The sequence below is a fragment of the Mastigoproctus giganteus genome, chromosome 9 (genome assembly GCF_048544385.1).
Source record: "Mastigoproctus giganteus isolate SK-2022 chromosome 9, ASM4854438v1, whole genome shotgun sequence".
Lineage (NCBI taxonomy): Eukaryota > Metazoa > Arthropoda > Arachnida > Uropygi > Thelyphonidae > Mastigoproctus > Mastigoproctus giganteus.
In genome coordinates, this window is record NC_143583.1 from 151,641,510 (window position 1) to 151,667,343 (window position 25,834).

Consider the following 25,834-nt stretch of genomic DNA (forward strand, 5'->3'; position numbering starts at 1 on the left):
AACAGTCATAGGTCCATGCCTTGTGCGCTTCTGACGCTGGAATTCTCTGATAGCCGCAGCTGCATTGTTGCTGTTCTGCTAGTACAGCTTTGCTAATAATGCCTTTTCTGCAACGCTGTAGGCATTGTTGTTGTAGTGCAAGCAAACGTCTACTGTATGATTTTGAAGAGAGTAATTTTATATAGTACAATAATTTACGATTATGCAAATAACGTAAGTTATTTCCATAATCATAACTAAGATAGTTACGTGCCATACAATGAAATTTTGTAACTAATTTTTTTTTCCAATAAATGTCGAGCGCATTCTTTAGTGTACCTGTTGTCCAAATTTCTCTTCAGTAAGAGCCTTAGAACTCGCTTCAGGGGCCTCTAGATAGGGAACCTTTAATTTTTAACAACCCTGTATATACAGGGTGTCTCAAAAATATTGATACAAATGTTTAGGGCAGGTAGGTAACATCTAAAAGATGTGAATCACATAGGAACCCATAACAGGAGTCGGAAGTCGGGAGACGGTGTGGTAGCCACCGCACGAAAAGCACGCATCGATATACCAACTGTGAGCTGGCAGACATGCACCTAGTGTATGGATTAGCAGAGGGCAATGGATGAGCCGCTCAACGAATTTAAGGAGAACGCTTCCCAGACAGACAGACAGACATGTACCGGACCACCGTTCACGCATGTGCATCAAAATTTGTGCGATTATGGGTCATTTAGAGGTAACAGGGGTAGTGCAGGCAGACCACGTTCGACGCGAACCCCCGCCATGGAAAAAAGTGTGTTGAATGCTGTCCAGAATAATCCTACTACCAGCACACGTGCCGTTGCCTCTGCCTTAGCAGTGTCTCGTTGCAGTGTACAGCGTGTCTGGCACGACGATTCCTTACGCCCCTTTCATCTCCAAAGGGTTCAGTTACTGCTCCCCCAAGATCATCCTGCACGTGTGGCTTTTTGCGCAGTGGTTTCTCTAAGAAAGTGTTCAACAAGACTTGAATTTTCCAGCCTATGTTTTGGTCACGGATGAGGCTTATTTCACTCGGGAAGGCTTATTCAATCAGCACAATGCTGATGTGTGGGCTCGCGACAACCCACACGGTGTGCGCCCCATGCGGCACAACATCGCTTCGCAATAAATGTGTGGGCAGGTATGGTCAGTGACTGCTTAGTCGGCCCATACCTGTTACCATCCCGCATGAACTCCGCTAAATATCAGATCTTCCTTGAACAAGTTCTACCAGAGTTACTTGACTATGTTCCAGCAAATGTGAGACGCAACATTTAGCTTCAACATGACGGGGCGCCTGCCCATTATGGAAGGTGTGTTTGTGACCATTTGAACAGGTGTTTTGGGCGTCGATGGACCCGTTGCCTGGCCCCCACGCTCACCTGATTTATTGAGCCTTGATATCTTTCTGTGGGGAGCCCTCAAATCTATCGTGTATGAATCACCTGTGGAGACGGAAATGGATCTCATGGCGAGACTCATCTGCGCTGCTGCTACTGTCAAAGAAACCCAGTTGTGTTCGCCGTGTCCGCCAATCCATGCTGCGTCGGTGTCACACATGCATCGCGTCTCATGGTGGAACCTTCGAGCATCTCTTGTAACATCACGAAATGCATCCATCTCATACTCCATTGTTAATATTATGTCAAATAAATGTTAACCACTAATTACTGTCTTTTGTCATTTCTGCTTCTTCTTGTGCCTCTGCTACTACTTTCCCGTGACGTTTCCGGTTATGGGTTCCTATGCAATTCACATTCCTTTTGATGTTACCTACCTCCCCTAAATGTTTGTACCAATATTTTTGAGACACCCTGTATGTATATATATACATATTTATAATTATATTAGTGATAAAAAAGGAAAGAAAGTTAAAACGACAGTAACTGTAACTAATATTTATGGATCAATGCAGTTGCAAGCAATCATGCAATACACGCATGTCTATAGAATATTAAGGATAATAGAAAATTATTAGAAAAAGTAAATCAATCCAATAATAATACCATCAGGGACCTACGAAAACACAAAAAAAAAAGAAAAAAAATATATATTTTCGCTTTTTACCGACAATCCAGATGACTTCAACTGGGGCCAACCACCCAGAATGAAGGCAAAAAATGACAAGAGGTTCTCTGTTTTTGTGATGATCAATATATGCTAAGTAATTTAAATCTAAACCAAATATAAACCAGTATAGGCCAAATATAAATCGAATGTAAATAGATCAAATGAAGAAAAATTTAGAATTATTAGAATCAAATGTAAGAAATATAAGTAAAATATAAATGTAAGCATATATTAATCATTGTTGACCCGACAGAGAACGTAATTTAATGATTAAAATAAGATTAAATATATAATACATACTACATATTGACCGTATCTAGGACATAATGTAATAGTTGTCAAAATAATATGTGGTGCCCCCTATGTGATGGATACGGTAAAAATAATTATAAATAAATAATTGAATTATAATTATTTTAACCGTATCCATCGGAGTAGGAATAATAGAACCTGAACTCCACAAAGGCGAAAAATAGTGGTATAGATAAGAAATAGTTTCTCCTACGTCCTCGGATTGCCCTAATAATTTCGGAGAAATAAAAATAAAGAGTGTAGGACAGTTTAAAGACATTACAAGATATAAGTTGTGGCTCGGGTATGCCCGGGATCACAAACCCGTTCCTATAGTAGGACCCTGAGCTGAATTTTCATGTTATCTCAGGCATGAACTTAAGTAAATTTAAATGAAATTAACTATATGTATGTATATATATATATATATATTTAAAAAAAAAAAAATGATACACTGTAATTTGCAAGCCGGTTTCCCTATCGCTTACCTGAAATATCACTTCAAGAAAGCGATAAGCATAATTAATTTCAAAAATTTGTTTCCTGAACCTATTGTTTCAATATAATTTTCAATATAATTGTCATATTTAGTGCCATGTATATATGTACATAGGATACACTTTGCATTCTTGGTGTCTTGCGGCATAGAAAACTTGTACCCACCGCTTGCAAATTACAGTGTATCATTTTTTATATATATATATATATATAGTTAATTTCATTTAAATTTACTTAAGTAAATTGAGTTTTATATACATGGAATTATTGCATATTCATGCAATTATTTCATCTTTACTCACCATGTTACATCACTTCATAATTAGATATAATGTTAACTGATTCTTTTTCCTTGGTTTCATTTACTACTATTTTGACAGTAAATTCAAACTTGATACTACCTGTGAATTTATATACAGGGAATTATTTCCTGTACTATAAATGTTTCCTTGGAATTGTTTCATATACATTAACTTTTTTGCATGCTATGTCATGTTCTTTTATAATTGATTCAATAAAATGCACCTCCCTTGGAACTCCTGTCACCATGTTACTTATTTTGTTGGATTTTAACCAGTTCTTTCTCCTTGGATGCACTTTCATACAAATTTGGATAGATTATAATTATTAATTTATTTATTTTTCAAAATATTTGAATCTAATTTACCATACTCTTATACGTTTACTTTTCAGTTATTATAATGTAGCCCCATCATTTTGCCTATGTGTGTATGTTTTTTGCCACCATATAATTCTTTATATATCAACGGTAATGTTTAATTTTGTATGACGGTAAAGCCATACTATTTTAACCACGTTTCTTTTTCTTTTCCTTTTTTCATCGATAATTGTAAACTATCTCCATGCACTTGTATTCTAAATACGACTATAGAGGTTCTCTATTTTCCCGCTATTTTGAATTTCTTCACAGCTTAATACTACGTCTGCTTCGCTGCTATAAATTGCTTTCTCATGTAGATATAATGCGCATTTGGTTTAAGCCTGCATGCATTCATCTATGTTGCTGAATTTGTGCATCTCAGCTCCCCGTCTGTATTTTTCCCGCTAGCTCATTTTCTCCTCACATTGCTTGAAATACTCCAGGTATCGTACACTTTCACTGTCTTATCATACTTTCGGTTTCATTTTAGATTTGTTTCTCGGCATGTCTTGAAACATATTTTTCCTTTCAATGCAAGCATTTGGTATTAGCTCCCTTTTATACTAATGCTTACAAATGCTGGAGCCCTTACTACAAGGTTGGGCTTCACAACTCTAGCAAGCTTAGTGTTATTTAATTACATTTTCTATACTTTATCTTTCTACTGTCTAATTCTGAATTTCTTTCTGTTCGTTAAACTATTATTGTAATACAAGGGTGAAACGAATGTTCCTACTATCCTACATCTATTGCTATTTTCCGTCTTTATTTATTGAAAATACTCCTTTTCCCTTCCCCATCCTCAATTTAATACCTCGCCCTTATACCATTTGCTTGCTCCAAATTTATTTTTAAAATACACTGATTTCTTATCTATACAAAATTAAATCCTACATTATATTCCACATATTGATATTAACCATTTTTATCCCAACTCAATACATACTTTTACCTAAACAAATTACACTATGTTGGGACTACCTTATCCATACTGTATTACAAAGTGCTAATTTTATTTCATTCCTTTCTGGCCTTTCACTTTTCTTATACTACTATGGACAAGTATAGTAACGCAATTCCTGATAATTACAGAACTTGAGTCCAATTGGCTTAATGTAGTGGAATCTAGTACCAATACTAGAATTAGATAACGGCAGTGCATAGTTAAAATTATTAAGAATCTGATCTAGATTCATGCAGTCTAAGACTATTTAAAACTTATGAATTCCTTTGAGCCTACTTTTACATTACCCAGTTTAAACTTAAAAATATCAAATAATAACTGCTCCAAATGCGCATTAGTAAATCTATAATCTCTGCTTGCTTTAATTAATGCTTTCAACCAGCCTATCCTTCATACCAAACACCATGTCATGAATAGCCTCAATACCGATGAGGTTGATCCCAATACTATCAAATCTGAAAAATTACCTATCCTATCTGCTTTACATAAATCCTTATTGCTATCATCTTGTAAACTCTTTTGACCATAACGTCTCCGCCACTGTTTTTGTTTTTACCAATTGGAATGCACTGTATATACATTGCTCAAGCTTGTAACTTGCAGGACAATGTCCATTAAACATGCTGTTCAATCCATAAGGATAAAGCAATTTTTTGCTTAAGCATATATAGGTTTTCTAAACTCAGCCTATCATTATATTTACCTTCAATAGCAAGGATAGAGATAAAAATGCTATTAAAGTTATGAATCTGAAATTGTTGCACCTCAACTCATTTTTATTCCTGAATAACTGGATATGAGATCTATGAACATTAATTCTTAGCTGCAATAATCCTCATGTTTGGCCCCACATTCACCACATTTGATGTGATAGACCACCTCACCAGTATGGCAGGTTATTCTCTGCAGTAACTAACTGCAATGGGTTCATAACTGAACAGGTTAGACAGTGCTCATTACAATTTCTAAACTTGAGCTCTTTACCCCACAACTTCTAAACTTGAGCTCTTTAATATGTCCTATGCACGTTACAGAATGTTTCTGCATGTTTTTGTCACAATCAACTTTACCAGGCAACACTAAATCGGATGCCTCATTAGAACTTATCTAATACAACTTGGCCAGTAAGGTCCTTTATCAGTTCACCCAGAGCCTCAATGGAAACCGCAGCACAGTTTAGCCTACACATTGACCTAGTACCTTATTATCTTTAGCAGTGTAATAATTCATATTAACCAATGGTCTCAAAAATTATAAAATTAAAAATCCTATATGTTTGGCTTTTAGCAGAACATTATAGCAGAACTAATGGTAACCCTACAAGCTATGGAAACAACAAAATAGCACTCATTACAATATTGGCATTTTTAGTAATCTATACAATTTAAAGCAATATGCATCTCCTGGTAGACAAATCACGATTCAGGTAGAACCCATAGTGACAATATTAATATAAAAGAAATAAAATCGCTAATACAGCAGACTCTTGATTTACCGGGACACTTCAAGACTCCAAATAAAAAAATCAACCAGAAATCATAAAATTCAAGTAATAACTAGAATAGGTATAAACAATGTTTTGCAAGTCGTAAATAAGAAAAGTTATAAGTAGTCATTGGAGGATTAGTGTACCTATTATCTTTAGTTTAGTTTGTTTAGTAAGTTGCGTCATAATGGAAATGTTTAGTTTGTTTTAGTAAGTCGCATCGATTGTTTTGTTTCATCGCACCGCAAAAGGACAAATTTTGTTTCGTTATGTCAGGAATGTTGGAATTTTTTTTTTTTTATTTGTTTAGAAATCGCAAAAATCACGGGCAAACGCAAGAGTTGTGCTTTCAATAAAACAAAAACTTGAAGTTATTCAAAAGTTTGAAAACGGTGCATCCATTAAATCTCTAATGACCATTATAATGTTGGCGACCAAACCATACGCGACACTGTAAAAAATAAAGGGAAGCTATTCAATATAAAACGGACATCGTACCCGGAAATGGTCCTCTGAGTAAATATCTACCCAGATCAAATTTCAATTCATAAATTCTATAATTTTTATACTAATTACAGAGCGTTTCCTTGAATTTTCCCACCTAAAATTTCAGAAGTTTCTATTGAATTCCACGCAAATGACAAAAATGTGACATCAAGTGTACATTTTTTTAAGGCCTATTTCAGTTATTTTTTTAACCCCTACTCTAACTAGCCTAGGGCTCATGAAATGCGATATTACATTCTTTTTCTTATTTTAGCGATCGAGCGCGTGCACTTTGTTTGCGAAACTTGGGCATGGGAACGCTTTCCCACATGATGTCAGACCTCTCTGCATGTACCCAAAGGGGGAAAAAAAAAATCACGAAACTGTTTATACAGTACATATAACCTAACCATAAGAAACAACGAAAGAATCCGCAACATTTGTTTTTGAAAAATAAAAAGACCGTATTTTTTTTCTTCAATGTATATTGTATCTATTCACACAAAATCAAGGAAATTCATCTACTGATAGCAGCATTATAAACTTTGAAAACTGGTGCACAAAAGACGAAAAAAAATCATCCGCTAGGAATAACAGTTTGTTTCTTGTAATGGGTATTCTTCACAAAACTGCAATATTTTCTAACAATACAAATTGTTAGAAAATATTGCAGATAACGGATTACTGGCTAACTACAGCTAACGGGCTGTTCGAAAAGTATTGTTAGAAAAAATATTTCAATATATTTAGAGGCAGGGGCTCACATCTGGTGAGTATGGGCTTGGCACACCCAGAGTCCTGAGGTGGATATCATCATTCTTATCTTTCTTGGTGATTCCCTTCTCTCACTCTCTCTCTCTCTCTCTCTCTTAGGGCAACTTGGGAAATTTTTTTTTTGGCTGGTACAGCATAAGCGTCAGGCTTCCTTGCACCATATAGCTAATAATAATAATTACTTGGTGTGCCGTGAGAATGCTTTTTCCGGGAATGCGTCAGAGTTTCAAGGGACAAATTCTTTTACAGTGCCGCCGAAAAACTTCACCATGCAGTGTGTATGCTGTTAAGAAGTCTGCATTTCTGTTCTGAGCTGCAATAAAAAGATATACCCAATTGAATTTTTTTTTTTATTTTATTTTATTTTTTGAATTTTTTTTTATTTTATTATTTTTTTTTTCAAATGTGCACCGGACTTCGGCATCCTAGGATGAAGCCGAACAATACAAAGCTAATGGGACCAACTGGACGGTTTTTCGACCTGTTAGCCCTAATGGGCTAACGGAACCAAAATCGGACTTAAATGAACTTTAGTATTCTAAGATGAAGTTCAATTATTACAACTTCAGCATCAGTGATGAAACTTTCTGCACACCGACATTGTTGGCTACAGCAATTATGTAAACAACAAAGCAAAACATTTACCAGAGTTATAATGCAAAATACTGTTAAAAAGTAAAAATGCATTCACATTATGTATCAGTTTTACGCCATTTTTTTTTTTTTTTTTTTTTCGTTTCCACTGTGTGGTTTCCAACGGATGAATTTCGTTGATTTTGTGTTAGGAGATACAATACATATTGAAGAATACGATATTTTTGCTTTTCAAAAACAATTCATTGCACTTCTTTCTGTTAGTTTCTTATGCCAAGAAACAGGTGAGTACTTTTTTTTTTTTTTTTTTTTTTAATCCCTATCAGCTACGTCAGTCACCTTGGTAAATGTGACGGACTTAGCTTCAAAGTCAATTATGGCTCTGTGTAAGTTGATTTGTTCTAGCCAGCGGTGCTACGATCACGCGGGGAAATGCAAACATATGGAGAGATGCGTTATATAAATCAAAGAATTTTGATTGTTTTTTGCGGACATAATTACAAAAATGCATATATGCTCTACATTTTGGTTGTTTTCTAGTTAATAATAGTTTTTGCTGAACCTTAAGGAAATTAAAGAAAAAAATTCTGTTTATGTATATTGAGAGTTTCAATTTTGTATATTGAGTAGAAATTTCAGAAATAATTAGTTTCTATCAAGAGGCCAGGTGTCAAATTACATTTAAAAAGTAGGCTTAAAAAGTGCATGCCACAAGTGGGGTTAATGAAGGGAAGCATCGTATTGGACACGCGAGTAGTGTGTGGTAAGTTTTTTCGTTTTTTTATCTATTGCCATACTTTTTACGTAGGTTGCTGAACATTTTTCGGTACAGTAAGTCCAAGACGTACGTAGCTTTGGACTTACTTTACGTTAGACAGAATGTGAGAAGCGATGAAAGGACTGGCACCAATGAAGTCAACTACAATAACTAAGGCTACGAAACACGTCAGTTTTTACAGTACAATAACATGCGTTTTTTTCTTCCTTTTATGTTTTGTTATGTGCCACTCCGGCTACTTCGCTGCTGTCCCCAGATAATTTAATTGAACTAATTAAAAATATAACTATTTTTCTTCATTCCTCTGAGGATATTATGAGGTTTTTGTAATTTTGGCATATCAGGGATATAGTAGCAATATTATATTAGTCATTCCCGAGTTCATAAAACTCAACATATGTAAGAAGACTTGGATTAGAGTTAAATGCAAAAACCTTGGGAGGTGCAATATGGCCACAGAAGTCGATGCGCCAACAACTAACAGAATAAAAAAATAAAAAAAAATGTAAGAAGACCTGTAACGTACACTTACATATGTCGGGGACAGTGTATTTTTGGATTAACAGGGAATTCGATTATCCAGGAATATTTTTTTCTTACCATCTATCCTGGAAAATCAAGAGTCTACTGTACTTGAATTACATATAAAAACAACTGAAAAGTAAAATCATCAGGACGGATTAATGCCATCAGATAAGATTAAACATTACATACACCTGTGAAAATATAAGTACCATGATTCTTTATTTTTAATTAATAATATAGCCTAAGAATAGTGTATGACCATAACCCACGAGGCACCAAATAGTCACTATAATTAGTGAAGCCATACTAAATCAAATATTAACATAATAACTAATCAAAACTATCCTACTGCACAAGGCTTTAATATTTTCATTGTGAGTGTCATATTCTGCATGTTTAGCAAATTATGCTAACCTTAACTTTTTTTTTTTTTTTTTTATGTGCACCACAAACATGAGAGGTATTAGAAACTATAGTACTTAGTACCGTGCCTGGTTGGAGGTTGAGAAGACGAAAGAAGATATTTTTTGACATTGGACTTAAACTTCTGTAGATTCTAATTTTCAGGAAATACGTATGAAGGAAGGTTGTCCCAGAAAACGGCAGTTGAATGAATAAATGAGGAAGATGAAAAGTTGGTTCTGTGGGTTTGAAGTTGGACAGTAAATGGATGTTGGCTGGTGGCGTCACGTGTGCGGACTGTTTTGAAAGAGAGAGAGAGAGAGAGAGCGGGAATTATAGAAGCCAATTCAGAAGAACAGTGCCCATGGAAGTATCTGTAGAAGAGGCATGCAGCAGAAACTGTAAGTCTATGAGACAGCAAGTGGAGAGACTCTGTTAGAGATGGATCATTAATTAACCTAACTGCCCTCTTCTGAATAGAATCAAGAAGCCTGAGAGAGGTTTGGAGGCGCCACCACAGATGTGGGAACAATATTCCATGGCAGGGCGGATTTGCGATTTATACAGAGTGAGCAGCTGTTTGGAAGAAAAGTAATACCAAGAGCGAAAGAGAAAACCAAGTTTTTTAGATGAAGGGGAAGCAATATTTGTAATGTGCTTGTGCCAAAACAGATTAGAAGTCAGTGTAATCCCCAAAAGAGATATATCATTTTGCCTAGAAATCTGAGTGTCACTAAAGATAAGCATAGGCGCAGAAGAATCGTTTTTGCGAGATATAAGACAAGACTGAGTTTTAGAAGGGTTGAAATCAACTAAGTTGTCTTTGCCCCACAGCAAAATTACCTGACGATCAGCATTTAAGGAATTGGTAGCAGATTTTCGAGAAGTTGAAGCTGATTGAGCAGGACAAGGTTTCTCAAAATGGAAAGTTGAATGCAATGTGCTATCATCGGCAAAACTATGGATAGGATTTCCAGTCAATGGAAGAAGGTCATTAATATACAAGAGGAAAAGAGTGGGGGAAAGAACTGGACCTCGGGGGATTTTGTTGTTGTTTGTTATTTGGTTTTTAGGAGCATTAGCAACTAAGGCCATATTGCTCCTGGATATGCGGTGGTCATTCCCTGACCTTTCCACATCCTCCGTATTTGGTGGTGACGGGCTTGAACCCTGGTCTAATCAAGAAGCGTGTGTTACGCTGCTCCTTCCCACCTGGCTACGGAGGCGCCCCCCCCTGGGGGAGACCGGCATTAGTGGAGAAGTTAGAAGACAGAGAGCCATCTACCATCACCCTCAGTGAGCGATCAGAGAGAAATCTGGATAACCAATTACTAAAAACAGTTGGCAAACCATAAGATGGAAGCTTGTTTAGAAGACGTTTATGTCAAACACAATCAAAGGTCTTTGAGATGTCAAGAGCAACTACTTGTGTTTCACTGAACCTTTCCATTGAATTAGTCCATAAATGGGTAACATAAGCCAGAATATCACCAGTGGATCGACACTGATGGAATCCATACTGGCGATCGTTGATCAGATGGAAGGTTTCTAGGTAGTTTAAGAGTTGGCGGTTAATTGATTTCACCATTACTTTAGAAAGAGTAGAAGTAATTGCAATGGGACGATAATTGGATGGGAGGGATTTGTCACCCTTTTTACGAACTGGCTGGATATGAGCAAATTTTCAAGCAGAATGAAAAACACCTTTGGAATAAGAAAGTGAAAAAAGGCGGCAAAGAATAGGAGTAAGTTCAGGAGCACAGGTCTTGAGAACAAGTGGAGAAATACCATCAGGACCTGGAGCTTTCTTAGCATCAAGATTCATCAAAATCCTGATATCCTTTTGACGGAAGACCACAGGAGGCATTGAATGGAGCATGTTGGGAATGGTGGGAAGTGTTTTACCAAGATCATTAATACATGAGCTGGAAGAAAAATGGGATGCTAGCAGGTCAGCTTTATCCTTGGCTGAAGTGACAACAGAACCATCTGGTTTGGACAGAGGTGGAAGCAGAGATGGGCAAAAGTTGCAGCCAATAGCTTTGGCAAGAGACCAGAATGCTTGGCTACCATTAGGGCAACAAGCAAGTTTTCTACTCTTAGCCTGTTCAAACTCTAGTTTGGACTGATTAATAACTGTTTTACAATTGTTGCAAGCTTTGGTGTTGGCAGAAAATGAAACTGAAGAATTAGAAACAAGCCAATTACGATATGCAACATTCTTCTCTTGGCACATTTATTGGAAAACCAAGGTTTAGATAAAGGACGAGATTTTAAAGTGGAGTGGGATAAAGGATTCCATTCCTGCAAGAATAATTTCACTGGCACGATCTGAGCAAACGTTGACATCAGAAGTTTTGAATCAGTGATCCGACCAAGGAAAAGAAGAAAAGAAGTCTCGCAGGTCATCCCATTTTGCATTCTTGTAATGCCCAACAACACGGGGTTGGGAATAGCCATGAGATGGAGGTTCGATTGGAGAAGAGACAATCACCAATTTGTGATCTGAAGTACCTAAAGGATCTCTCACTTCGGCCGTCTACTTAGAAGGGTTGTTTGTGAGAAAACGATCAAGCGTATTGGCTGTATGATTAGGGTTGTCCAGTATTCTTGTAAGTAAATGAAAAATCTGTGCTAGGTCATTAGTAATTGCAAAAGCGTCAACATCTCGACCTGCTGGGTCTGTGTGACTAGAAAACGGAACCCAGCTGGAGTTGTGAACATTAAAATCACCAAGAAAAATTACATCACTTTTAGGAAAGTTGGACTGGAGAAAATCAAGTTGCAAAGAGAGGAAGTCAAAGAGCTCCAAATGATTAGTGGAGTTGGGAGAAAGGTAGAGACAACAGATGAATATGACACAATGAGGTAGAGAGATTTTAAGCCAGAGAAGATCAAAGAGAGGAGATTCCAAATTGCAAAGTCTCTGACAGAGAATATCAGAACGGACATAGGTACAAGTACCACCTTTGAGGCGAAAGGAATCATACTAAGAATAATTTGGGAATCTGAGATGAGCAGTAGTTGAATCAACCGATAACTAAGATTCTGTCAGAAAAAGTACATGGGATTTGGCAGGTTGCAAGTGGAAATGGACATCGTTGAGATTAGAATTGAGACTAAGTATATTTGTGAAATGAATTAGGAAGTGCTTGGGAGGTTTAGATCTTTTTGCAGATAAGCTTAGTCTATTAGTTTGACAATTCATGGTGTATGCAGTAGTAAGAAAACGTGGGTGGGACATGCTGTATGAAGTAATGAAATTTTTGGATATGGTGCACACGTAGTAAGAATATACCCAGATCCTTGACATAACGTGGCCTCGACAATGCTCCCCGCATAGACACTACTTGGACTCCCTCCAGTCACTATCTGGCAGAGTAGAGGTAGCAAGATTATACACTAGCTGATCCGGAAGCCTCCTAGAGAGTTACCAATAGGTTCGGTCTGATGTACTAACTAGCGGCCGGTCTGTGAACACTGTTTTAGAGCTCTAACCTCGAAATGTAAGGAATATTGGATCTCGCCACGACGTTCATCATACCCTCAAAAGTCATCAATCATACTGCATGATGGAAGAGATAGGGAAGGGTTGAGAACTTAGCTCTAGAGACTAAACATGGGTTCCACCACTTCAAGCCTCCAATAAGCAAAGTGGTGGTATTTCACCAGTTGATGAGAGTCATCTACCACCTAGTACTGCCTGGTAACATAGAGGGGCGGCGTTCCTCCATGTGGTGTGGGTGCCACACCTCAACCCCTGCTTACGTTGGTTCACACCAGAGTTGTCACCCACCATGTACTTGTGCATGGAGGTTATACCCAGTATTACTAACAGTCCCACCATCGTGAAGGTGCAAGCAGAGGATTTGGCTGCCACAGACCATCCGGATTTTGCCGAAATTGGGTCCACTTGACTTGAGTGTCACCCGAATATCAGGTCCATCAGCATTTTAGATTCCCAAGTAGCAAGTACAGCTTGTCTGGCATATCTGAGAGAATGTCTGTGACAACCTCAAGCACTTAACTTATATCTGAAATTTGACCTTTAAGCTATTATATACTATATTTAGTATATATTTGAATGGTGTGACTGGCATATAACTTGCAGAAACAGATGGCTCATGTTGTTACTGATGGCATATATTGAGAGGCGCCAACCCCAGTTGACATGCCTTTCAATGTAAGCCTTATGCAGTAAAGGCATTAGGATAATTTTGATTTGTTATTATGTTAATCATTGATTTAGCATGACCACTAATTATAGTGAGTATTTCGTGCCTTGGTTATGGTCATACACTAAGCTTAGGCTATATTGTTAAAAATAAATAAACATGGTAATTATATATATGTGTGTGTGTGTACACACACACACACACACACACACACACACACACACACACACACACACACGATTCCGTTCATTTGGGACACATCGCGACTAGTGCATTTTGGCCCGATTAAGCGGCTGCCTCAATTATCCAAAGTTTCACATAAAAAAAGGTAAATATATCTGATGATTAAAATAAATCTGATATTTAAAATAAAATAAAAAACATCGCCAGTAGTATGGCAAAAATGTAGAGCGAAACGAAACGTAAAATAAACAAACAAGGAAGGAAAAGTAAAGATAATAAGACAAAAAGTAGTCGATAATCCCCTGTATAATTTAGTCATTAAACCCAATTAATAACAACGATGTAAATTTTAAAAAAATGCCAATTATAAATAATTTAGCGGTACCCCCTTGAAGGTACCAGTTCCAAAAGACGTGAAATATCACCAAAACGGGGTTATAGAAACTACAAAAAACTAAAATATCAAAATGATAGACTGACCATTATGCCCCATATCGACAGAGGACCACGAGGCCAATAATGGTCATGGAATCGCTGCATTTCAATCGTCATACAAATCATCACAAAGGCGGAAATATCGAAGAACCAAACCACCCTTCCATTCTCCGATCAGAGCCACACCACTGTCAGTGGTGTGGCTCTGATCAAGAGTGCTGTCTGTTCTATAGATTATTTCTCGCTGCATAAGGACCACTGCCATGCAAATCCTCTGTATTGGTTGATCTATCGGAGAATGGAAGGGTGGTTTGGTTCTTCAATATTTCCGCCTTTGTGATGATTTGTATGACGAATGAAATGCAGCGATTCCATGACCATTATTGGCCTCGTGGTCCTCTGTCGATATGGGGCATAATGGTCAGTCTATCATTTTGATATTTTAGTTTTTTGTAGTTTCTATAACCCCGTTTTGGTGATATTTCATGTCTTTTGGAACTGGTACCTTCAAGGGGGGGTACCGCTAAATTATTTATAATTGGCATTATTTTAAATTAACATCGTTGTTATTAATTGTTTTAATGACTAAATTATACAGGGGATTATCGACTACTTTTTGCCTTATTATCTTTACTTTTCCTTCCCTGTTTGTTTATTTTATGTTTCGTTTCGCTCTACATTTTTGCCGTACTACTGGCTGATGTTTTTTATTTTATTTTAAATATCAGATTTATTTTAATCATCAGATATAATTAGGCTTCATGTGGAGGATGTGCATTTGCTGCCTCTAATGATAGCTTCATATTTATATTTATTTATTTTTATTACTTTTGCCTAACTTTTATATTACATTATATATATATATATATGGTAGTAATTAAATGTACTTGAAGGTGAGGTGTATAATCTCATACAGATGGCATTAATCGGTTCTGATATAATTTATTACTTATATCTAACATTAAATACACTACTGCATTTTCTTATAGTTGTTTTGTTTGTTTGTTTTGGGATTTATTGGGCGCATCAGCAACTATGACCATAGTGCGCCATACATATGATAATTATGCATGCCATTTCTTCTCAAATACAAAAAATGGAAAAAAGGAACCAGAAAGTATTTTTTTTTTTTTTTAGCTAACTAAAGGAGGTGATATACTTTAATCATCTTGAGAATTTTATATGTGCTTGAGACATTTGTTTCATTGTTTAAAAGTGAGGTAAGTGCAGGATCTTTTGTTGTGGCTGAAGTGCAAAGATTCTGGCATTCTCTTGTATATTTTGTGCATTCAACCAGAATGTGTTTCACTGAGAGCATTGCATTACAGTGATGACATTGAGGGGGAGGGGGGTTATCTCTCCTCTTCAACATGACAAGATAACCATGGCTGATATTTGTGTGACCTATTCGCAGATGAGCCAATATTACCTCCTGATGTCGGATTGAACTAAAGCTGGAAGGCCATCGCTCAAGGTTTGGCTTGATACTTCGAAGTTTACTATTAGGTTGATTTTCCCATGATAACTGCCATCGGCACATGCATTTTTCTTCGATTACTGGTCGATTGTCTTGATGAGGCACTTTCCACTTGTTCTCTAGTGGTAGGTGAGCTAATTAGGCAGCATTGTCCGCTAGTTCATTTCCAGGAAATGCCATATGTCCTGGGACCCAGCAGAAGTTTATGTTTTTTCCGAGTTCTGATAAGGTATGTAAAGAGCTGACTATTCTTTTCACGACTGGGTGGGTGATGTTCATGGTGTTTTTTAGTGCTTGAAGTGCACTTAAAGAATCTGTGAAAATTATCCTGTTGTTAATATCAGAGGACTCAATATGATTCAGTGCAACCTGAATTGCTATTAGTTCGGCAGAAAATATACTGAACTCACATGATAACTGATAAGCTAATTTGATGTTTGGAAAAACTGCGGCGATGCATTTTCGTATCAGTATACATATATATAAATGTATATATATAATCATAAAAATTAGAATAGAAATTAAAAATAAAATTAATGTGAGCAGCATGCAGAATAAGAGCAAAAACAACTAAAATTAAACTTAACGATAAACCAACAGGGAGGGAAGAGAGGGGTAACAAGCATTGGAGTGCTTATATTTGTTCTATTTTTTAATTTTTGCTGCATCAGGACCACCACTATTCAAGTCCGCTGCATTGGCGGCAGACTGATCTTTCGATCGATTCCCCTTTGCCGCGATTTGTCTAGCGAACAAAATGCCGCGATTCCCTGACCATTATTGGCCTTGTGGTCCTCTGTTCAGATGGGGGCGTAATGCTCAGTCTATTTTATGTTTATTTTATTTTATTGTAGTGGTTTACATCTCTATTAATGATATTTCACATAAATTTGGACCTGGTGCCCGTCAGAGGGGGGTGCTGTTAAATTCCTATTTAATTGGCTTTCGAAATTTAATCAATTATTATTTCATTATTTTAAGATTTGGACGTTCTAAATTATCTCAGAGTTTCTGGTGCAATATTTTTACTCTTTTTACCCCTCTCTTCCCTCCCTGTTGGTTTATCGTAATGTTTAATTCTGGTTATTTTTGCTCTTGTTTTGCCATGCTGCTGGCATTATTTTTAATTCCTATTCTAATTTCTATGGTTATAATTCAAGCATCATGTACAGCAGCGATTTCCAAACTGGGAGGCGTGGACTACGCAAAAGGAGGCGCGAAAAGTTTTAACAGAAATGTAATTTTCATAACATAAAATATATAAATAAAAAATATATAAACTTTCATAACATAACATTAAATTTTATAACCTATTTTTTTAAAGCATTTACCGCCACCTATCTCACTCTAACTTCGATATAAACATGGGATAAACATTTATTTGGAAAAAAAAATATTATATTTTGCTGAAATGGATTGATGAATTATGATTGATATGATGTAAGGTAATATATATAATTTTGTGCGTACATATATGACATAATACATCTATAATCTATAAGTACACATCTATAATTGAACAATTATAGATGTTTTACTTCAAGGGAGGCGCCGAGAAAATTTTACAGGTCAAGGGAGGCGTGGGCTCAGAAAGTTTGAGAACTGCTGATGTAGAGGAATATGATTTTTCTGCCTCTGATGTTTGCTGTACCTTTTTATTATTAATTAATTATAAAAAGTAATAATATATAAATAAGTGTGCATGCACGTGTGTGTGTGTGTGTGTGCGCGCGCGCACTTATTTATATATTATTACTTTTTATAATTAATTTTGGTACTACTTCAGAGCATCAGATTTGTAGTGACCCCTACCAACCCGCTAGTTATTTATATATCAAGTCCTGGTATAGGGATATCCTAATATACCATAGACACATATAAAATTTATAACACAGATACATATAAATACAAAAACAACAAAATTAATGTAAAATTTTAAGAAGATTAGAGACATTTAGAGAAAATTGGAGAATAATGGAGAAAATTAGAGAATACTGGAGAAATTGATTTAACAAATTTGTTAAATTTAAAAACAAATTTAACAAAGGTTAAATTTAAAGTATAGCATAGATTGCCTTTATGTTTATTATTTGGACCTAGTTAAACAGGCAGATAACAATCAGAAACAGATAGCCTTGCTAATTATTGGTGGGATATACTGAATGTTGTATTCAGTATGAAAAAAAAAAGATCGGTGATTGGCAACACCGATCTTTCGTCACTTGCGTCCTTTAACCTCTTTACAACAACCAAGGATTGGAGATATGCACTTCTACTTCCTTGCGCTCATTTTTAAATCTGTTTAAAACATTTTCGCCCCATTCTTCCAGCCTTAGTTCTTTTTAATACACCTTCCAACCTAAATTTAACCACCATCTACCAATAAATTTATTGCAGATTTATACAAGGTGAGTACCATTTTTTTAAGCACTTGCTATTCATTTTTAGTCAGATTTATCACGGTATTTTAAGATTACTATAATTTCATTATTTTTAATGAAAGGTTAATAAGACAGGTATGACAGATGCACCTAAAAGCACAAAGTACGCAAGAGCATATATAAGTTTGTATTAATATATTCAATAAAGTATACATAAATGGATGTGAAAATTACACAGGGTACCAGAAACTAGAAGGGTGAAGATAGTAGAGAAAAGGAAGAGTAATAGATATGTGAAAGGTGAGAGAATGTGAATATCCTAAAAGTTATGATGAATTATGGGCTGAATTACATAGCCAATAGAAGATGGGTGAACTGTAAAGTAAAATTAGTACAGTAAAATACAAATAAAACAAAAATAAAGTGGTACAGCTGTCATGGGCGGAAACCTATTTGGATAATGATCAAATGTAGGTAAGGCAAGTGTGCAGAATCTGATGAAGGATCTGCTGGCTATGTATTGGTACCAGATACCACAAGACACATTTAGAAATCTTGTAGCGTCCAGGCTTCCCTGAGTATGCGCTGTTTTGGCTGCACATAGAAGACTAACATCATATTAGATAGGTGGTCATAATCATAATGTTTTGGCTCATCGGTGTGTGTGTGTGTGTGTGTGTGTGTGTGTGCATATATACACACACAGGCAGTTCTTGCTTTAAGAGTTTTCGCTTTACGAGTTCCCAGGTTTACCGAGTTGTTTTTTTTTTAAGTATCAACAAAATCAAAAATATTAATTGCAAAAAATGAATGTTAAACATTCATAAATACAGCATTTCAAACCACATGTGCAGCTATACAATACAGTGTACCTCGATTGGCAAAAATATTGTAATGTGAACCCAATAACACGCTGTTTTTTGGTAATTCATTCCATGACCTTGGAAGTTCAAAATTTATAGTGTAAATTATATTAGTTACCAATTCAAATCATTAAACGCACTACAGTTTCATCATTATCACATGTTATAAAACCAATTTTGAATAGCTTTGTGATATTTTTTTAAAACACGTTTCTGGAAGTCACGACAATAAAACAATAAAAACAATTTGCACTTTCCGGTTTTTTAGGCTTTTCTGTTACTGCAAGCAATTATAAACGGATAGTAAACTCAATGTTATTGAATTTGTGAAAATACCGATAGTTGGAATTGTGTGGGTTTTTATGTTACTAAAATGAAATGTGTTTGCCCTTTACTGAAACCTTCAATCGTATAAAAAAAACAAATAAATTTTCAGAATTTTCTCTTCATTCCTTTTTTTAAGCTTCGTAAACTTGCTACTCTGCGCAAATCATGTTAGTTGCAATTTGTGGTTTCCGTTAAAAAATGCTTATGCATGCCATTTAAATTTATAAAGAAAAGAGAAGATTATCTTGGAAATAAATGCCGCTTGAAGCATTTCTGAAGACGACTCCTTGTGCAACAAACCAAGTGCTGAGCCCATAATGAGTGATCAACTAGTGTGCATTTGGTCGATGATGATGATGAAGAATAAACATTCTTTTTTATTTTAACATTTGTAAGTCATAAATAATTACTCTATTATTATAATTTGCTTGATTTTACAGACTATGTTTTCATTTCTTTGGATAAATCAAATACGTTATCATTGTTGATAACATAACCCCTATTTTTAACATTATGTCTATGGGAAATAAATTCCCATTTTACGAGTGTGCACTAGGAACGGGGAAGCATTTAGTGAAGTGAATTAAGAAAACTGAAAAACATTCATTAAAATATAAATCAATACAAGAAAACTAAAGTAAAGAGGTTTGTGCAAACATACAATGAAATTAAAAATCGTGAATACAAATAAGGAAATTTAATTTTCATTTATGGGTAAGCAACGTTCCTACTTCTACTAAAATTTAAAAAAAAAAATTTTTTTTTTTTTTTTTACCTGGACATTGGTAAAATTGACCTATCATCACCATAATCCCCATCACACTGGCTGACGTATTCGTGCAAAACTTTCAAAACCCTGACCATGCGTGTAGTTTCTTGTCTGACACGGTTTAAGCTATCTTTGTCACGTTCCAACACAGAGATAGTATCATATGCCGCTTTTAGTCTGTCCATACAAGATTGGATAAAATCTTCATGTATGTCTAGTTGGTTCGCTTGGAGCCTGGGCCCTAAATTTGTGTATGTTTCTTTGAGGAGATCAATAGCCATGTTAGCCACTTCCTCACCACTGCACAGTACAGCCTAAAAACAGAGATTTCAAAAATATTTAACAAATTAGCATTTACTGAAGTGAATTAAGAAAACTGAAAAACATTTCTTAAAATATTCATCAATATAAGAAAACTAAAGCAAACTGATCTAAGCAGCCATAAAATGAAATTAAAAATAATAATATAAATAAAGAAATTTAATTTTCATTCATGATAAGCAGCAATGTTCCTACTTCTTTTTAAATATAATTATTATCAACCATATGGTACAAGGAAGCCTGAGGCTTATGCTACTACGGCAAAAAAAAAAAAAAAAAAAAAAAAAAAAATTCAATATTACCCTGAGAGAGAGAGAGAGAGAGAGAGAGAGAGAGAGAGAGAGAGAGAGAGAGAGAGAGAGAGAGAGAGAGAGAGAAAAGATCACCAAGAAAGAGAAGAATGATGATATCCAGCTCAGGACCCCGGGTATGCCAAGCCCATACTCACCAGATACTCTGCTTGGGTTGGAGATTGAGAGGAGAAAGAAGATGTTTGTTGACATTGGACTTGAACTTCTGTAGACTGTAATTTTCAGGAAATACGTATGAAGGAAGGTTGTTCCAAAAAACGGCAGTTGAATGAATAAATGTGGAAGATGAAAAGTTGGTTCTGTGAGTTTGAAGTTGGACAGTAAATGGATGTTGGCTGGTGGCGGCATGTGTTCGGACTGTTTTGAAAGAGAGAGCGGGAATTATAGAAGCTAATTCAGAAGAACAGTGCCCATGGAAGTATCTGTAAAAGAGGCATGCAGCAGAAACTGTAAGTCTATGAGACAGCAAGTGGAGAGACTCTGTTAGAGATGGATCATTAATTAACCTAACTGCTCACTTCTGAATGGAATCAAGAAGCCTGAGAGAGGTTTTGGGGGCACCACCCCAGATGTGGGAACAATATTCCATGTCAGGGCGGATTTGTGATTTATAAGTTTTTTAGATGCAGAAGAAGCAATATTTGTAATGTGCTTGTGCCAAGAGAGATTAGAAGTCAGGGTAATCCCCAAAAGAGATATATCATTTTGCTTAGAAATCGGAGTGTCACCAAAGATAAGCATAGGAGCAGAAGAATCCTTTTTGCGAGATATAAGACAAGACCGAGTTTTAGAAGGGTGAAATCAACCAAGTTGTCTTTGCTCCACTGGAGAATTACCTGAAGATTGGCATTTAAGGAACTGGTAGCAGATTTTTGAGAAGTTGAAGCTGATTGAGCAGGACAAGGTTTCTCAAAATGGAAAGTGGAATGCAATATGCTATCATCAGCAAAACTATGGATAGGATTTCCAGTCAATGGAAGAAGGTCATTAATATACAAGAGGAAAAGAGTGGGGGAAAGAACTGAACCTTGGGGGATACCAGCATTAGTGGAGAAGTTAGAAGGGAGAGAGCCATTTACCATCACCCTCAGTGAGCGATCAGAGAGAAAACTGGATAACCAATTACTAAAAACAGTTGGCAAACCATAAGATGGAAGCTTGTTTATGCCAAACACGATCGAAAGCCTTTGAGATGTCAAGAGCAACTACTTGTGTTTCACCAAACCTTTCCATTGAATTAGTCCATAAATGGGTAACATAAGCCAGAATATCACCAGTGGATCAACATCGACAGAATCCATACTGGCGATCGTTGATCAGACGTAATGATGATATCCAGCTCTGGACCCTGGGTGTGCCAAGCCCATACTCACCAGATATATTTAAGAGTTGGCGGTTAATTGATTTCTCCATTACTTTAGAAAGAGTAGAAGTAATTGCAATGGGACAATAATTGGATGGGAGGGATTTGTCACCCATTTTAGGAACTGGCTGGATATGAGAAAATTTCCAAGTAGAAGGAAAAACACCTTTGGAATAAGAAAGTGAAAAAGACGACAAAGAATAGGAGTAAGTTCAGGAGCACAGGTTTTGAGAACAAGTGGAGAAATACCATCGGGACCTGGAGCTTTCTTAGCATCAAGATTTGTCAAAATCCTTCTGACATCTTTTTGATGGAAGACCACAGGAGTCATTGAATGGAGCGTGTTGGGAATGGTGGGAGGTGTTTTACCAAGATCATTAATACATGAGGTGGAAGAAAAATGGGATGCTAGCAGGTCAGCTTTATCCTTGGCTGAAGTAACAACAGAACCATCTGGTTTGGACAGAGGTGAGAGCAGAGATGGGCAAAGGTTGTGGCCAATAGCTTTGGCAAGAGACCAGAATGCTCGGCTACCATTAGGGCAAGAAGTAAGTTTTCTACTCTTAGCCTGTTCAAACTCTAGTTTGGACTGATTAATAACTGCTTTACAATTGTTGCGAGCTTTGGTGTAGGCAGAAAATGAAACTGAAGAATTAGAAAGAAGCCAATTACTATATGCAACATTCTCTATTTTCCTTCTCATTCTAATTCTTCTCTATTTGCCAAAAATTCAGAATAAAAATATTCTCTTAAAGGTAAATATATAGAAGTTAATAGCAAAAAGTATATTTCATTTATTTATTTTTTTATTTATTTTATTTTTTTTTAACTAAAAAGTTGAGCCAAGAAAAAGGTTACTATTTCCACTCCACTCTTCACTGCTATCATTGTTTGTACATTGCAGGGGAAGCAAAGAATTTTCGTAATGATAAACCAGTAATACATTATTAACGAACATGGCAATTTATCCCAGTTGTAAAGTTAACTAGAAGTGGTAATGATAAGTTTTCCCTTGAGCAGTTTCCATCAATTATGTTTATAATTGGTGAGTTTATTTCCCAGAATATGCCCCTTTGTGCATGAACTATAAAATTTACACCAGCAGTCTAAAGAGTGAATTTAAAATGAGCATTGTATTGTTAAAAGATTGGTATCTGTAACACTAATGTTTAATAAAACTATAGATAAAGTTTCTTTTACTGGTCTACAAACAAATAATGCAAGAAGGTAAACTGTTCTTCTGATAATTGAGCAGTGTTTACTTATATGGGGTCATTATAAAGTCCTTGCGCAGTTTTCAAGTTTCATAACTTCCGTCTTATACACGATAAAATCAATCTGTAAAAAGGGTAATAGAAGAATTTATTACAATTTTACATCGATTTATTCTTGGAATTGTTAATTCTCAACCTGTCCACCGTCATTACATATACAAACTGAGACATGAGTCAGAAGTTCTACAAATATGTTTTGCAGCTGATTTTCAGTAATACCCTGAATCACATTAGTTATCCTAGTCCGAATATCATCTAAAGAGGGAGGTTTTGTTGAATAAACGATAGTCTTAACATGTCCCCATAATCCAATGGGCTCAAATCTGGTGAACTTGGTGGCCAAGAGATCGATCCACCTCTTCCAATCCATTTGTTAGAAAAACTTTCATTCAGAAACTACCTAACACTGAGAGCAAATTGATAATGTGCACCATCCTGCTGAAACACTATCACCTATAAGTCCTAAACATGTTAGTTCGGGAATAAAGTAATTCTGCAGCATTGCCGAATAATTCTCAGTATTAAAAACTATTCATTGGCCTTCCAGATTGTAGTTTATCATTAATGGAACCTGTTTCTTTAAACTTTTTCATCCAGTTAGTTATGGAATTCCTGTTTGGTGCATATTTGTTGTAGTGGGTTCTACATCTTTTTTGTACTGTGATTACAGACTAACTCTTCCAACCACAGCACATAATTTACTTTCTCTTCTATTGAAGCCATTCGTTCAAGCCTAATTCTGCAAAAAATAAAAATAATAAAATATTTTGCTAAATTACAATAAAATAAATGAATCACTCTTAGTACATACTAAACTTCACTAAATTATGTTTCTAACAGATTGATTTTATCAAGTATAAAACGGAAGTTATAAAAATTTAACACTGCACACCGACTTTATAATGACCCTGTATAATATAGGCTACCAAACAAAGTTTGGTAACCTATATTATACAGAGGGATTAATGAGTGCTGAAGATACCGTTTGAGAGCCCATTATCAGTCACTAAGGAACAGTTGCATTAATCTGAGGTGTTGTTATTTATTTGATTATATCATACAAGATCCATGAAATACACATTGCATTAAATGTCTATTAAAAATCCAGGTAGAAATAAGTAAAGTATTACAAAATGTTGAGCAAATATTATGGTGTGATGCATGTGTCATGATGTGAAAACAATTACTTTTTATATATGTTTATTTAATTAGTAATTAATAGGAAACAAGATAATTAGTTATTCACTTTTACTTCTATTAATCACAAGAAAGGGGAAAAAAAGCAATTAATTTAACATGCCTGAAATATAGAGCACTACATACACTGAGTAATCACTGAATTATGACCACCCCTATGAAAACTGAATGCGATCCGTTGGCCACATGATGTACAAGAGTGCGGAGTTAGTCAACCTATGTAGCATAGATAAGGTGTCAGTGGTTCAGTAGGTAGTAAAATTCTGAGTGTGATAAGTAATAGGAAGGATTTATCGGACTTTGATGCCTTGATTTCCCAAAAGGCTGAACTGGTGGGGTGTTCAGCAGCTGCTGTAGTTAAAGTGTACCAGGACTGGCGTCAAAATGATCAAACAATGACCCGACAGCAAAACTGCAAAGGTCAGTGAAAGGTTGATGTTATAGGTGAGCGCCAGGTCTGATGACTCGTACAGGCAAACAGGCGCAGCACTGTTGAAGAGTTGACTACCCAATACAATATGGGCCAACCCGGAACAATATCTGACATGACCATGTGTCGCATATGGCCCATACCAGCAGACGATCCCTGGGGCATCCTCTCCTAAAGGTTCATCGGCCTGGTGCAAAGAACATGCAATTTGGACATTAGAAGACTGGAAGAAGGTGTGCTGGTCGGATGAGCACATTATTTACTCTACACCGTGGATGGTCGTGTACAGATCTGGTGTCAACAACATGAGGTTCTTGATCCATGATGCATAGTATCAAACATGCAGGCCAGTGGAGGCAGTTATTTGGTGTGGGGCATGTTTTACTGGCAGGAACTTGGACCCCTGGTGCATGTGGAACAATGTATCAGTGGTCTCCACTATAGTCAACTGCTTGCTGACTGTGTACAGCCGCTATGTTAAACTTTTGACCGAATGGTGAAGGCGTCTTCCATGATGACAATGTGCCGAGCCATTGGGCACTTGTTGTGCAGGAATGGTTTGAGGAACACAGTTCTGACTTCCAGCATATCGATTGACCTCCAAACTCCCCCAATATCAATCCCATAGAACACTTGTGGGACACTATCCAGAGTGACCCACACTGTGGGGACACTCTGGATACACCAATCACCTCCAAACCTGCATTGCTGACAGCATTACACACAGCTTGGATGGCATACCTCCCGAACGCTTCCAACATTGTTGAATCAATTCCACATCGGATGGCTG

The 25,834-nt window shown here is 36.2% G+C and overlaps 1 protein-coding gene across 4 annotated transcripts in view; it reads right to left on the bottom strand.

The window, feature by feature from the left end:
• The window catches only part of faf (ubiquitin carboxyl-terminal hydrolase-like faf), a 1,326,265-nt gene that overhangs the window by 809,195 nt on the left and 491,236 nt on the right, over positions 1 to 25,834 (bottom strand). For all 4 annotated transcript variants that reach the window (XM_090382082.1, XM_090382083.1, XM_090382080.1 and 1 more), the window contains one exon: positions 20,155 to 20,462. In XM_090382082.1, the coding sequence (XP_090238208.1) occupies positions 20,155 to 20,462 (308 nt within the window). The remainder of the gene's footprint in view (positions 1 to 20,154; positions 20,463 to 25,834) is intronic.